At 48.1% G+C, this 15,447-nt stretch overlaps 1 protein-coding gene across 1 annotated transcript in view; it reads right to left on the bottom strand.

The window, feature by feature from the left end:
• The window catches only part of LOC147700995 (phospholipase A2 inhibitor gamma subunit B-like), a 184,079-nt gene extending 177,958 nt beyond the window's left edge, over positions 1-6,121 (bottom strand). The window contains exon 1 of the mRNA XM_086929818.1: positions 5,891-6,121. Within this exon, the coding sequence (XP_086785944.1) occupies positions 5,891-5,942 (52 nt within the window). The 5' untranslated portion in view covers positions 5,943-6,121. The remainder of the gene's footprint in view (positions 1-5,890) is intronic.
• Positions 6,122-15,447: the final 9,326 nt, after the last annotated feature.

Here is a 15,447-nt window from a genome sequence, read left to right on the forward strand (position 1 = left end):
CCCACTGCTGATGCAAACGACCTCAACAACTTCCGCCCCATCACTAACCTACCTTTTCTTGCGAAAATCACAGAAAGATGTGTAGCGAAACAACTCTCCCAACATATCAAGGACAATGATCTTGGCAATTCCCAGTATGGCTTCATTCAAAACTGCAGCACTGAAACAGCCTTGCTGCAAGTGATTGATGCCATGCAGCAGTTACTCGATTTGGGGGAGTCTTGTCTTCTACTTCTCCTTGACCTTTCTGCAGCCTTTGACACTGTCAATCACAACAATCTCCTTAACTCTTTTCAACAGAGAATGAGCTTGGAGGGCAGTGTGCTTAAATGGTTTGCTTCCTTCCTCTCTGATAGATCCCAAATGATCAAAATAGCAAACAGTCTTTCATCTCCTTTGGCGGTAGGTCAAGGTGTTCCTCAAGGCTCTATACTTGCACTCACTTTGTTCAATCTCTATTTGAACCATTTGGAAATCTCCTAAGTAAATCGGGGATCCTCTATCATCTCTATGCGGACAAAACTCAAATCTACCTTAAGGTGGCCTCCACTCACGATCTCTCTGTCCAAAACTCCACTCTCGACTCCATTCAAAACTGGATGTTAACTCATCAACTGATTCTGAATGCCTCCAAAACTGAATTCCTCCTCCTATCCTCCTTGCTTTCTTCTCCTCTGGATCAATCATGGATGGATCAGATGAATCTACTTAACAATAAACTCATAATTGCTGACGGCACAAAATCCCTTGGTGTCATACTCAACAAAAAACTCAATCTACTCTCCCACATCAATTCCATTGCAAAGTCTGCTCGATACCAACTGCGCCTTCTTTGGGGGATTCGTTGCTTCTTCCCGGAGAAAGACCTTAAAACCCTGGTCCAATCGCTGGTTCTCCGTAGATTGGACTAATGCAATTCTCTTCTTACTGGCCTTCCCAAATCCCAACTGTCCCCCCTTAAATCAGTTCTCCATTCAGCAGCTCGTTTTATATATGGGGCCAAAAGAAGCGAGAGAACAGAGGGCACATGTGTGCGCAACAATGTGCACAGATCAATTTCAGGGGTGCAACAGGGTGTCCTTTAGACACCCTGGCACCATTGAAATGGCATTCTCAATTTGCGATTCTCTAATTGAGAATCACAAATTGAGAATGTCTTTCCATTCATTCCTATGGGCCTCTAGGCACATAGAAATGAATGGGGAGGTATTCCTTAATTGCGACTCGCAATTTGCGAGTCGCAATTAAGGAATGTTTAGAAATCGCTATTTTTTTAAGCGATTTCTACATGCATACGCTTTTGCGATTCCTTAATTGCGATTTCTTAAAAATCGCAATTAAGGAATTGCAAAAGCCAACATTGAAGCATGTGCCTGATAGAGCTTAATTCTCTTCTCTGTTAAAATCTAAGAAATGTTATGGATGGGAGGTGCAGTCTTTGCTGTCGATGATGGAGGTTTATTATTCTTGATATTGATCAGCAAACATGCAGGCAAACAGACCCACAGTCCTGCTCAAAAGTAACCCTCATGCACTGAGGCATTTCAAAGCAATTAAATTAAAAGAATGAACTTTGTCTCTTTCAATCATCACCTCGCCTTTTCTGTCTCATCACTCTCTCTTTACCTCTCTTCCAATCTACAACTTTATGTACATATCACAGTTCTCACTCCATTTGAACTCTCCCCATCGCCTAGATTTACCCAATCTCACTATCAATACACCTGTCTTCCCTCCACGTCTGTCTACCTCTCTCTCATGACCTCACCTCCATCTCTCCATCAATCGCTATCCCAACTTATATGTCCCTATACCTTATCCCTCTGTCTATCTCAACTAGCTCTTCGCACGCACAGTTTTGTTTCCATCTTACATCCTGTGTTACTCCTCCATTTGCTTAAAGTCTCTCTCAACCGTCTGATTCTCATTTTTTTACCTGTCGCTTTCTCAGTCTCTATATATGAAACCTCTTTTGACCTCACTCTTAACCCTCTTACTTTCCCACCCCATTGACTCTACCATATTTCTCTCTGTCCCACACCCCTCTCATCATCTCATCTATCTCTATCTAAATGTCCACTGTGTTTCCCTACCAAACTTCTCACCATTTGTTTGCTACCTGACTTTTCCACCTCTTCTCTCTCTCTCTTCCTATCCCTGTTCCTTCAATACTTTACTTTTTCTTTCCTTTTTTATCTATTTTCTATATCAGTGCATTCTTCCTTCTCTCTGCTTCATCTGCCTCTGCACCTCTTCTAGTTTTCAGTTGACCCTCTCTCTCTGAACCGCCTTCTTTGTACATTTATATTACTCAAATGTCTCTACTTTATCACACAACACACTCTATTTCTCACCCTCTGTTTCTCTCACTCTCTCCCTATCACAATATCAAGCTCCCCACTCTTTCCACGCCTCACCTATGTCTCCCTACTTTAACTCTTTTATATCAACAGCTCATCTCACTTTTGACCCTTCACACTTTTCATTTCTTCCCTTCTCTCACTCATTACTCTCTTTACCTGACCTGTCTTTCTTTAGGCCTCTTCTCATTTACCCCTCTCTTTTTCTCACACTCTCTCTACCTTGCATCTGTTTATAGATCCTTCACTAGAATATCTTTTATCTACATATATATCCCTCTACCTTAATGTCTACTTCACTTTTCTTTCTTCCTTCAGTCACTGTATTTTCGTACAACAAAAAGCATTTATTAGTAAAAGTGTGCATATTTTTTATAAACTGTACAAGTGAGGTTTGGAGACAAAATGTGTGCATTGTCATTGATATTTTTAAAGCTAATGCTTAAATGACAATCACTGCTGCAGTCTAAGAACATAGGCTGGATGATGTCACCTTTATGTATGAATGTGTATGATATTTCTGTAGCACAAACCTAGCCAATAGCAGTAGAGCCTTGTCAGGGACAAAAGACAAGCATAAAGTCAACGAGTGATATGAGTTGTAGGTGGGTTGTGGATTGTTAATGTAATGTGATGTAATGTGCTTTTAAGAGGTGAGTCTTCAAATCCTTTGTAAATTGAAGCAGCTTTGCATATGTTTGGGAGAGAAAGACAAACAGTTTCCAGATTCTGGATGCACAGATGGAAAAGCCCTGCTGCTTTTCTTTTCTTTTTTACACTTCTTAATCTGCTGTCTGGTCATATCTGGGCTGCCAGTGGGTGAGATTACCAGGAGATGGTGAGCTGGTCTGCAAAATTAGTGGGGGTGTTGGTCATGATAACTTTGTAAATGATGCAACTAGTTATAAAGATGATGCAGGTCCACAAATGGAACCAATGCAGTTTCATCATGTTGTAGGTGATGTGATCATATGTATTCAGGCAAAGGGATAAGATGTGCTGCAGAATGTAGGATGCTTGCAAGGAGTGCTAGTGTTGCATCTCAGAGGCAATGGAACAAGGCATTACTACTGACCAGAGTATGAGGTCATTTTCTGGAAGAAACATCTTCACTTCTTCAGAAGCAAGAGCTGGTACCAGCTCATCTTGTGTTTTTTACAACGTGCTCTCCAAACGGGGAACATCATTTACAACGCAGTGTTTACACCGCACTCCCTTAACAACGCTGCCATTACAACGCAAGTCGTTACTACGACTTGCGCTAGATGGCGCTGTTGGTTAAGGTATATTGTAATTTTATATTACAACACCTTCCCTACTGTTACGTGGACTGGTGTTGGAATATAAAATTATAATATTCCACAATCCGCGCCCTCCAAAGCAAGTCGTTGTAATGACTTGCGTTGTAATGGCAGTGTTGTCAAGTACCGCGATCTAAAAGATCGCGTTGTACTGACATACATCCCTCCAAACCTGTAACAGCTCTGTAAATTAGTAGTAGCACTGTGTGAGTATGTAACACATGTGGCTCTGCTGTGTATGTTGTATACGCATGAAATTGTGAAATGCCTGACATTTGTATTTTCCCACTCTTAAGAGACATTATCTGGCATAACGCCTCAACTCTCCAAATACTATTGAGAGAGTGAGGTTTGCACAGCTAGTAGCTTTGCCAGTGCATGTTTGTTCTTCATCCTATCTCTCCTTTCTGAGCCTTTCTACCTCCTTTCTCCTCTTCTATGATGGCCTCTGAGCTCTCTACCTCCTCTCAGCCAGTCTCTTTCCTTAGTCCCTTTAGCCCTTAGTTTGTTTAGCTCAGCTCACTTCTGTTTTCTTCCTTTGTTTGCATGCCTAGTGCAATGGTATGCACTTTAAAACATCATCAGACACCCTGTCCTGAGTTTAAACATTTGCTGTAAAGGCTGCCTTCCACTGGTCTATTTCACGCCATTATGCATTGATGTCAGTTATTTATATCGAGAGCACAAAGGGGATCTGTCTGGGAGGCAGTACTTTTTGTGATCTTTCAAATCTACAAGAGCATCAGTGAGCTAACATTAAGGACGCAGTGGTCTGAAAGTATATAAATAATCAGTCCACAATGTGTGTCCATTCAGGGGAGGTGGCGGGGTGTGTGTGTGTGTGTGGTTTTTTGTAAGTTCAGGGTTGTTGTTTATTGATATGGTACATATATCTTTTCAGGCTTATAATTTGGTAATTGAAACATATTGGCAATGATTTGTGGAGCTGGTTGAGGACTGAAATAATTAGTAGTGGTCGGATTCTTGGAGGATTCTTGGTGGACATGTATTGAGTATAAGCATATCCACTAGGGCCCTCAGTGATGACACCAATATGTATCAGTTGAAACCATTTGTGTTCATTAAGTTCAATTGTCTTTTTATTGTGTTAACATTAAAATCCAGTCATAGTACACTGATGCTTATGGTCAGAAAAGCTTTAAAATGTACTACTCCCACTCTTCAGAGAGATTATCTGGTATACGCCCTACCATTGCTTAGTGGACCAACAGCAACCCTGCCTGCGAAGTTATCTTATAATAAAATCCTTAAATCATATATAATTGAACCACGTGCCATTTGCCATTATTTTGCTCAGAAATGAATGGAAATGACCGCAGATCTACAGTAAAGCCATATTTAAATTAGATCCCCTTTTGATTAATGTGCTTACTCTAATGAGTTTTATGCAACTTGCGAGGGACCCTCAATGCTCCTGTAAAACTGGCTTTAAATCGTATTCTGTTTTGTGCAAGGTTGTCAGCTAAGGAAGGGGCTTAAGTTGTAAGACTGGGCGCAAATATGTTCAGTAATCTTTCGGACTATCCACAGCCCACTGTTTGCAAAGTGTCACTCACATCCTCCAAACGCCCTCGGGATCATATGTAGCAAAATATACAGAATGAAAATAAACTGTTTCAAATATCACCAAAATTAAAGATTTGTTTTAAACAGATTTTGCCGATACAAACCATTACTTCCCCTCAGTGCCACATCATGTTAATATATGGGGCCATGCCCCCCAAAACTTACACTTCTGGCTACGGGCCTGCATGCTTCAGTACCAGAAAGGAAACCTGGCACCTCTCTTTATGGCCGAAGAACGGGTGTCGGAGACATGAGACCACGGCCAGAAAATAAAACCTCTTACCTGAAAATGTCTAAACAGTTCAGATCCAGCTTGACTTCCGGTGTTAAATGCCTGTACTTCAAATAAAAGGCACATGCCGGCTTTTGTAAGCGCCCAGAAGTCGCCAATAGCTCGTGATAGCTCTTTAGGAGTACTATACACGTCTCCGTACTTAATCATTATATAATCTGACCCCTTGTGGACAGGGCGGGTACCGTCAGAGGAAGGCCCAGAGCGGTGTCGGGCACAGCTCTAGTCACCTCTTCTAGGCACGTATTGATATGGGGGGGGGGGGCACTTTTTAACACTTTTAAGTTCACGAGGCGCCCACATACAGACACAGTTCATGTTCCCTACTCATACAGCGTAGGATGACCCACCTTTAACCAGGAGACCAGCGAAGATGCAGACGAGGGACAGAGCGACCGCCATGGTCCGTAGTGCCGCGGAGCTCACGTCAAGTATAGCGCTGCGCAGCTCACATCCGAGTCTGACGCTGCGCGGCTCACATCCGAGTCTGGAGGTGAAGCACCTGCTGGGGGTCTCACGGCCGGGCCGACGCTGCGCGCTCAGGGGCGGCTCCGGGGCTGCGAGGCTCGGGGGGCGGCTCTGCGGCTGGCTTCGGGAATGAGCTGGCTGCGTATTTATAGATATAACAGGCCCAGGACTAGAAGAGGAAGAGAGGGCGCGCTAGGAATAGACACGAAAACTACAGTGTCTGGGAGAGCAGGGACTTTGTGTCTGCAGCCCCAAGGGCGTGGCTGAAGGGCACGGTGGTCCGTGGGGGCTGCCGAACGCCAGACAGAGGCATTCGCCATCATGCCATCCTTAAAGGCCCAAGTGCCTCCACCCTCCTGCACAAAGCTGCAGGCAGCCTGCCCCCACGTGCACTCTCGCCATTCTTGTGTGCAATCCTATGTTGCAACCCGGTAAGTGCTTCAAAGGCCCAATGGTGTCTCTGTTGCAAACTGCCCACCTACTATTTGACAGTAAGGCGGGATACGCTAATTAGCGGATGCAGTTTGCTCCCAATTTCGAATTTGTCCGTATATGGCACTCACTCACACAGAGTAAACGTGCACTCAGTGCAACCCAAATGTACTACTTTGGGAGGCAGACCGTCACTTTAATAGCAGTCTTTTCCACTTCCGGTTCTTCTGAGCGCGTGGCCTCCCATGCTGCCATCTTGCTCTGGGGAAGGTCCAGGACTTTGCCCGAACGTTCTGCCCACACGGAGGAAGTGTTTCAGCGCAGCGGGCAGCCACAGGCCCGTGGTGACCGGTCAGGGGCACCACTGGATGCAGCTCTGGGGTGGCCTGGGGGAAGGCTGGCCGGATGGTGGGCTGGCATGGCCAGTCCTGTCACTCCCGTCTGACCTCACCCTTGGCCTTGTATAGATGTGTTGCCACCGTCATTGGCAGCGCTGGAAGGGCACTGGGTGGTGCCAGGCTGCGGTGGCTTCCCGACGAAGGCACTGGCATTTATTTCCGTACAAATTAAGCACTACTGGTCTGGAGAAGCCAGACCTGGGCTGTGAGAGTGACTCCCCCTGTGAGGGGCAGGCGATATGAATGAAGGCAGAAGCGCGTTGCGTGCAACAAAGGTGGCATCAAACCGCCTGTCTTTGAAAGAGCAAAAAGACAGAAAAAAGGGAGAAAAGTTGAAAGGAAGAAAACAGAAGTGAGCTGAGCTAAACAAACTAAGGGCTAAAGGGACTAAGGGAAGAGACTGGCTGAGAGGAGGTAGAGGGCCCAGAGGCTGTCAGAGAAGAGGAGAAAGGAGGTGGAAAGGCTCAGAGAGGAGAGATAGGATGAAGAACAAACATGCACAGGCAAAGCTACTAGCTGTGGTTTTAACGTGCTACAACATGCAAATAGCATTTCTGCATAACGGTGTTTCCATGTTTTATCCATCATGACTCAGCAGCGCAAAAGAGCAAAATTTCAGGGGAGGTAGTGTGTGTGTGGGGGGGGGGGGGGCGGGGGAGCTAAGAACAAATTTCGGGGGGGGGGGGCTAAATCTTCCAGCAATAGGCAGATTGTAGATACAGGGGCTCTAAGAAGGGGTGAAAAAACAACAAGGACTCATTTACAAGCAAATGGTCTCTTAAAGACCTGTGAAGTACTCGGGTGCGGCTGTGTATGTGCCCAGGAAGCTGTCTCAGGCCGGGCTGACACACACAATGGGGTGGGGGATGGGGGGGAGGGGGACGGACGGGAGTGCTGATGCACTTTGAGCCCAATGGGCGGGGGGAGAGGGAGGGTCGGGCAGGAGTGCTGATGCACTTTGAGCCCAATGGGCGTTGAGCGCCTGGCATGAATAGCCGGACAATTGCCTTTGCCAGTTTTATATCAAGTTTAGCCTGAAAAGGCAACAAGGTCACTCTGTAAGTGAAGTGGTTGGGCTCACTGGTTAGAGGCGGCAGACCCGTAAGCAGAGGACGGCCCGGGACCAGTGTTTGATTCCCGACGCGGCAGGGTCGTGGACCAGGGTCAGCGGGCTCGATAATTCTCGCCTCGGTGCCTACTCCAGTCAGGGACCACACTCGGCAACTCTGGGCATTAGCTTGCCTCATCTTCACAACGGCCCCCCCAGACCGCCGGGGATGCTTGGTCGTACCTTAGAGATACCCATTAGGGACCATCTCTCAGGGTGAGCCAGGACGGGTTCCCCAGCAGTCGAAGCGCGGAGATACTCCTCCGGGAGTCGATTCTAGAGCTATATAAACCCACAATTAAATTAAATTAAAATAAGTCTTAAGGGACATATGTATCAAATACCGTCATCGCTATTTAAGAATCGCAAAACAGGATGTAATAATTAATCCGCAAATATTTTGTGTTTCCTTGGCATTTCTAAATTGCGATTAGCAAATTGCGAATCACAATTAAGGAATACCTTCCCTTTTATTCCTATGGGTTAGGAGGCCAATAGGAATGAATCAGAAGACATTCTCAATTTGTAATTCGCAATTAGAGAATCGCAAATTGAGAATGCAATCTCAAGGGTGCCAGGGTGTCAAAAGGACACCCTGTTGCACCCCTGAAATATGTATGAGTGCACATGTGGCGCACATACATGCCCTAAGGGCATGTATGTGTGGCACATGGCACTTTGGAGAAAGCAAAAAAAGTGCTTTTTTTCAAAGAATTTGCAAATTACCACTAACTGTCAGTTGGTGGTCATTTCGATTTCTTAAGACAAATTTGCACAACTTAGGTGCTTTCTACATCACATTTAAGGATCCTGATTTTGCGATTACTTAAATGTAATCACAAAATAGAGAATCACAAATTTTGCGATTCTTTAATTTGCAATGCCCATTTGGGATGATACATCCCAAAATGCCTTTTCCCGTTCGCAAACAGGCCAATTCTGACCCCCCCGTTTGTGAACAGGAAAAGGGCTTGATACATATGCCCCTTAGACTGTTACCATTTCCCTGGCACCAATTTGTCTCCTTTAAAAGGTAATACACTGGTGGTGAATGGTAGACTTGAGAGGAGGTTGTGGTACAATGTTGGTAGAGGGTAGACTGGTGGGTGGAGGTTGTAGTGCAGTGGTGGGGAATTGTAGACTGGTATGAGGAGGTTGTAGTGCAGTGGTGGGGAATTGTAGGCTGGTATGAGGAGGTTGCGGTGCAGTGGTGGTGAATGTAGACTTTTGGGAGGAGGTTGCGGTGCAGTGATTGTGAATGGTAGACTGGTAGGAGGATGTTGTAGTACAGCGACGGGGAATTGTAGACAGGTATGAGGAGGTTGTGGTGCAGTGGTTGTGAATGGTAGACTGGTGGTAGAAGAGTGTGGTGCAGTGTTGGTGAAGGGTAGACTGGTGGGGGGAGGTTGTAGTGCAGTGTTGGTTAAGGGTAGACTGGTGGGAGGAGGTTGTAGTGCAGTGTTGGTTAAGGGTAGACTGGTGCGAGGAGGCTGTATTGCAGTGGTGGTGAACGGTATACTGGTGAGAGGAAGGTGTAGTGCAGTGGCGGGGAATTGTAGACTCGTATGAGGAGGTTGTGTAGTAGTGGTGAATGATAGACTGGTGGGACAGTTGTAGTGCAGTGGTGGTGAATGGTAGACTGGTGGTAGAAGGTTGTGGTGCAGTGGTGGTGAATAGTAGACTTTTGGGAGGAGGTTGTGGTGCAGTGTTGGGGAAGGGTTGACTAGTGGGAGGAGGTGTGATGCTGTGGTGGTGAATGGTAGACTGTTGGTAGATGGTTGTAGTGCAGTGGTGGTGAATAGTAGACTGGTGGGAGAAGGGTTAAGTGCAATGGTCACGAACAGTAGACTGTCTGGAGGAGGCTGTGGTGCAGTGATGGTGAATGGTAGAAAGATGGGAGGAGACTGTAGTGCAGTGGTGGTGAATGGTAGACTGTTGGGAGGAGGTTGTAGTAAAGTGGTGTGCAGTAGTTGGCAATTGTTGACTTTTATGAGAAGGTTGTGGTGCAGTGGTGGTGAATGATAGACTGTGGGAAGGTTGTAGTGCGCGGGTGGTGAATGGTAGACTGGTGGTAGAAGGTTGTGGTGCAGTGGTGTTTAATGGTAGACTGTTGGGAGGAGGTTGTATTGCAGTGTTTGTGAATGGTAGACTGGTGGGAAGAGTTTCTAGTAAGTGATGGTGAATAGTAGACTGGGGGGAGGAGGTTGTGGTACACTGTTTGTGAAGGGTAGACTGGTGGGAGGAGGTTATAGTGCAATGGTGGTGAATAGTAGACTGGTGGATGAAGGTTGTGGGACAGTGGTGGTGAATGGTAGATGGGTGGGAGGAGGGAGGAGGTTGTAGTGGGGTGACAGTGAATGGAAGACAGGTGAAATGAGGTTGTAGTGCAGTGTTGGTGAAGGGTAGATTGTGAGAGGAGGTTGTAGTGCAGAGGTAATGAATGGAAGACTGGTGGGAGGAAGTTGTGATGCAGGGTTGGTGAACGGTAGACTGGTGGGAGGAGGTTGTGATGCAGTGGTGGGGAATTGTACACTGGTATGAGGAGGTTGGGGTGCAGTAGTGGTGCATTAATGGTAAATAGTTGACTGGTGGTAGAAGGTTGTGGTGCAGTGGTGGTGAGTGGTAGACTGGTGGGTGGAGGGTGGCTGGAGGAGGTTTTAGTGCAGTGACAGTGAATGTTAGACTGGTGGGAGGAGACTGTAGTGCAGTGGTGGTGAATGGTAGACTGGTGAGAGGAGGTTGTGGTACAGTGTTGGTGAAGGGTAGATTGGTGGGAGGAGGTTGTTGTGCAATGGTGGTGAATGGTAGACTGGTGAGGGGAGGTTGTGGTGCAGCGTTGGTGAAGGGTAGACTAGTGGGAGGGCGTGGTGGTGCTGTGATGGTGAATTGTAGACTGGTCGTAGATGGTTATAGTGCAGTGGTGGTGAATGGTAGTCTGGTGGGAGAAGGTGTAGTGCAATGGCGGTGAATGGTAGACTTGAAAGGAGGTTGTGGTGCAGTGTTGGCAGAGGGTAGACTGGTGGGAGAAGGTTGTGGTACAGTGATAGTGAATGGTAGACTGGTGGGAGGAGGTTGTGGTGTAGTGGTGTTGAATGATAGACTGGAGGGGCAGTTGTAGTGCAGTGGTAGTGAATGTTAGACCAGTGGTAGAAGTTTGTGGTGCGGTGGTGGTGAATGGTAGACTAGTGGGAGAAGGTTGCAGTGCAATGGCGTTGAAAGGTAAACTGGTGGGAGAAGGTTATGATGCAGTGGCTGTGAATGGTAGACTGGTGGGAGGAGGCTGTAGTGCAGTGGTGGTGAACAGTAGACAGGTGGGAGGAGGTTGTCGTGCAGTGGTGGGCAATTGTAGACCGGTATGAGATGGTTATGGTGCAGTGGTGTTGAATGATAGACTGTGGGAAGGTTGTAGTGCATGGGTGGTAAATGGTAGACTGGTGGTAGAAGGTTGCGGTGCAGTGGTGCTTAATGGTAGACTTTTGTGAGTAGGTTGTGGTGCAGTGTTTGTGAATAGTGCACTGGTAGGAGGAGGTTGTAGTGCAGTGGTGGTGATCGCTGAACTGGTGGGAGGAGGTTGTGATGCAATGTTGGTGAAGGGTAGACTGGTGGGAGGAGGTTGTAGTGAATAGGTGGTGGATGGTAGACTGCTGGGAGGAGGTTTTGTTACAGTGTTTGTGAAGGGTAGAATAGTGGGAAGATCATACGGTGCACTGCTGGTGAATGGTAGACTGGTCGGAGGAGGTTGTGGTGCAGTGATGGTGGATGGTAGACTTGTGGGAGGAGGTTGTAGTGCAGTGGTGGTAAACGATAGACTGGTGGGAGGAGGTGAGCATTTGTAAACTGGTATGAGGAGCTTGTGGTGCAGTGGTGGTGAATGACAGACTGTGGGAAGGTTTTAGTGCAGTGGTCGTGAATGGTAGACCAGTGATAAAAGTTTGTATGGCGGTGGTGGTGAATAGTAGACTGGTGGGAGTAGGAAGGAGGTTGTAGGGGGGTAATGGTGAATGGTCGACCACCAGGAGGAGGTTGTGGTGCAGTGTTGGTAAAGAGTATACTGGTGGGATGAGAATGAAGTGTAGTGGTGGTGAATGGTAGACTGATGGTAGCAGTTTGTCGGGTGGTGATGGTGAGCGGTAGACTAGTGGGACAAAGTTGTAGTGCAATGACAGTGAATCGTAGACTAGTGGGAGGAGCTGGTAGTGCAGTGGAGGGGAATTGTAGACAGGTATGAGGAGGTTTTGGAGCAGTGGTGGGGAATAGTAGACTAGTGGGAAGAGGGTGTAGTGTGGTGGTGGTAATGGTAGACTAGTGGGAAGGTTGAAGTGCAGAGATGGTGAAGAATGGTAGACTGGTGGGAGGAGGTTTCAGTGTAGTGGTGGTGAATGGTAGTCTGGTGGGAAGAGGTTGTAGTGTAGTGGTTGTGAATGGTAGACTGGTGGTAAGATGTTATGGCGTAGTAGTGGGAGTAAGTTGGTTGTAGGCTGTGATGCAGGTGTGAGAGAACATAGTTCAATTGCATTTCGATACAAGGTGCTGAGAGCATTAAATCAGTGGTTGTGTGGTTTTATGAGGTATTGGTAAAATAGTCAGGAGTAACTATGTGGTTGTGTGAATAGCAGTGCACTGGTTGTTTATAGTCTTATAATGGGGTGATTGGTAGACAGTCAGCATACACTGGTTGAAAATGGTTGTGCAGTGCTTTGGTTGACAGTTTAGTGCTGTATGAAACACAGTGATGTGGTGTTTTACCTCAGTGCTGTGAATAATAATATGCAGTTGTAGGGATAGTAGTGCAATGAGTTTTGGCAGTTTATTTATTTGACAGTGGGTTAGTTAGTGTTGCTACTGCCATTCATGCTATGGCCTAGAACAACTCCCAGGCTTGACATCTGGTTGAAAGTAAAATTTGTATTCCCTTGCAGCCTGCCCCTCGAGGGGCCTGGCTCATGTGCATCATGTGCGACGATGGGACCTGATTCACAAAGAGCCTTTGCACTCTTGGGGTAGGCCCGCAGTCATGTGGGAGTCTCTGCACTCGTGGCAGAGGCCCCGCAGTCCTGGGCGAGTCTCTGCACTCGTGGGGTAGGTCTTGCAGTCACAGGGGAGTCTCCATTTTTTGAATTTGAAATATAGGTGAATGTTAAAACTGCCTAGGTCAATGCACAAAACTAGTTTTATTGGCGTGCTCTCGCTGGCAGGATTAAAAAGCAGTGCAAAGAGTTGTATGGATTTACAAAATCCCCATCAGTGCACATCCCACTACGGGGGCCGTCACTCTCCTGATTGGGATGGGTAGAATGGTCCACCAAGACCAGGATGGACCTGTTGCCCATGGCTGTCTTAGGGTCCAGATGCCCGACAATGTCAATGCCCACTCGTTCGAATGGGGTACTGACAACTGGAAAGGGCTGGAGTGGAACCTTGATCTTTCCCCCCCACTCTTCCCACTTGCCTGGTAAGATTCACATGTCCTGCAGTGAGCATCTGAGCTCCTGCACATCTGGGGCCAATGAAAGTGGGTGACCAGCCTCTCGAAGGTCTTGGTGTGCCCCAGATGTCTGGCCAATGGCAAATCATGAGCCAACCCCTGTAGGAAGGCTCTGAAGCACTGGGGTACCGCCAGCACATGGGCTGACACAGGCTTAGCAACCTTAGGCTCACTGTAAAGTAGTTCATTCTCCCAATAGATCAGATGTGACCCTGACTGATCGCCTGGGCTGCAGCCTGTCGCTTCAGCCCCTCGAGAAGGGCACGTTCTCTGCTGTTCACAAAATTCCTCCCTGGTGGGCCCTTCTTCCTGCTGCCAATGGGTCAGCTCAGGCAGGTCCCCCAGTTTAGCTACTTGTTCCCCTGTAGGCTCCAGGGCATCGCCCTCAAGGTCTACTCCCTCCTGGACCATGGGAACCATGGGGGCTGGTTCCCCACATCCCCTACCCCTTCTCTTTAAGGCAGGGGCCTGGGCCATACTTTCAGGCTCCAGGTCCTTCTGAACATCCTTAATGGCTGCCACTCAGGCAGACCCAACGTTTCCAAGTGAGATTTCCGCTCCACCGTAGCCCACTGGGAGTTCTCTAAATTGTTGCCCAACAGACAGTCTATCAGCATGGCTGGCAATCAGTTACTTGGAGAGTTCCTGAGACCCCCCCCCCTCTCAAAGGGAACCTAAACCACCTCACACTGGCTCTCAGAGTTGTCTGCTGACACTACTTGGCAGAATGCATGGGGGACAACCTGACTGCTGTCAGCTCCAACCGGGAGCTGACAGCAGTCACACTAGCTCCTGTTTCCCTCAGACCCTCCACCCTATGGCCATTGATGGTCACGCACTGCCTGTATTTCTTAGTGTTATCAGGCAGCGTGGGGTTAGGGACCTTCTCAAAGTCTCCCAGCGAAACAAGGGTCAATTCTACGGGATCCCACCGACCCTGGGCACCCATTTCCTCCCCTCCCAGGACTACACTAGCAATCTGGTGCATGGGGGGGTGCATTGGAGTCCCTCTGGCGACACTGGGATTGTAATACCGGTGGCCCACTTGACCACACGTAAAACAAGTAAGAGGCCCCCTCTGAACAGGCCTACCTGTCGGAGGCACTGACGTCTTCTCAGGGGGAGGCTGGGACACCACTCCTTGGTTCCCTTGGGAATTACTTTTGGGCCCCTCTCTGGAACTCCCTCTGTTTACCCCTGTCCCCCACACTTCTCTGCTGGGGACCCTGCCCGCCTTTGGTGAAGTCTCCCACAGGACCCTTGCGAACCTGGGTGCCCACCCAGCGGTCCGCATCCTCAGCAAGCTTCCTAAGGTTAGTTAGCCTACTAACAATAAGGTGCTGGCGTAGCTCTGGAAAACAGTTACTATATAAATGCCCACCTACTAATTGGCAGTAAGGCGGGATACGCTAATTAGCGGATGCAGTTTGCTCCCAATTGCGAATTATTCCGTATGTGGCACTCACTCACACAGAGTAAACGTGCACTCAGTGCAACCCAAATTTACTACTTTGGGAGGCAGACCGTCACTTTAATTGCAGTCTTTTCCACTTCCGGTTCTTCTGAGCGCGTGGCCTCAAATGCCACCATCTTGCTCTGGGGAAGGTCCAGGACTTTGCCCGAACGTTCTGCCCACACGGAGGAAATGTTTCAGCGCAGCGGGCAGCCACAGGCCCGTGGTGACCGGTCAGGGGCACCGCTGGATGCAGCTCTGGGGTGGCCTGGGGGAAGGCTGGCCGGATGGTGGGCTGGCATGGCAAGTCCTGTCACTCCCGCCTGACCTCACCCTTGGCTTTGTAGGAGGCCGATGGTAATAGATGTGTTGCCACCGTCATTGGCAGCGCTGGAAGGGCACTGGGTGGTGCCAGGCTTCAATGGCTTCCCGACGAAGGCACTGGCATTTATTTCCGTACAAATTAAGCACTACTGGTCCGGAGAAGCCAGACCTGGGCTGTGAGAGTGATGCCCCCAGTGAGGGGCAGGCGATGTGAATGAAGGCAGAAGCGCGTTGCGTGC

This window comes from Lissotriton vulgaris, chromosome 7 (genome assembly GCF_964263255.1).
Source record: "Lissotriton vulgaris chromosome 7, aLisVul1.2, whole genome shotgun sequence".
Lineage (NCBI taxonomy): Eukaryota > Metazoa > Chordata > Amphibia > Caudata > Salamandridae > Lissotriton > Lissotriton vulgaris.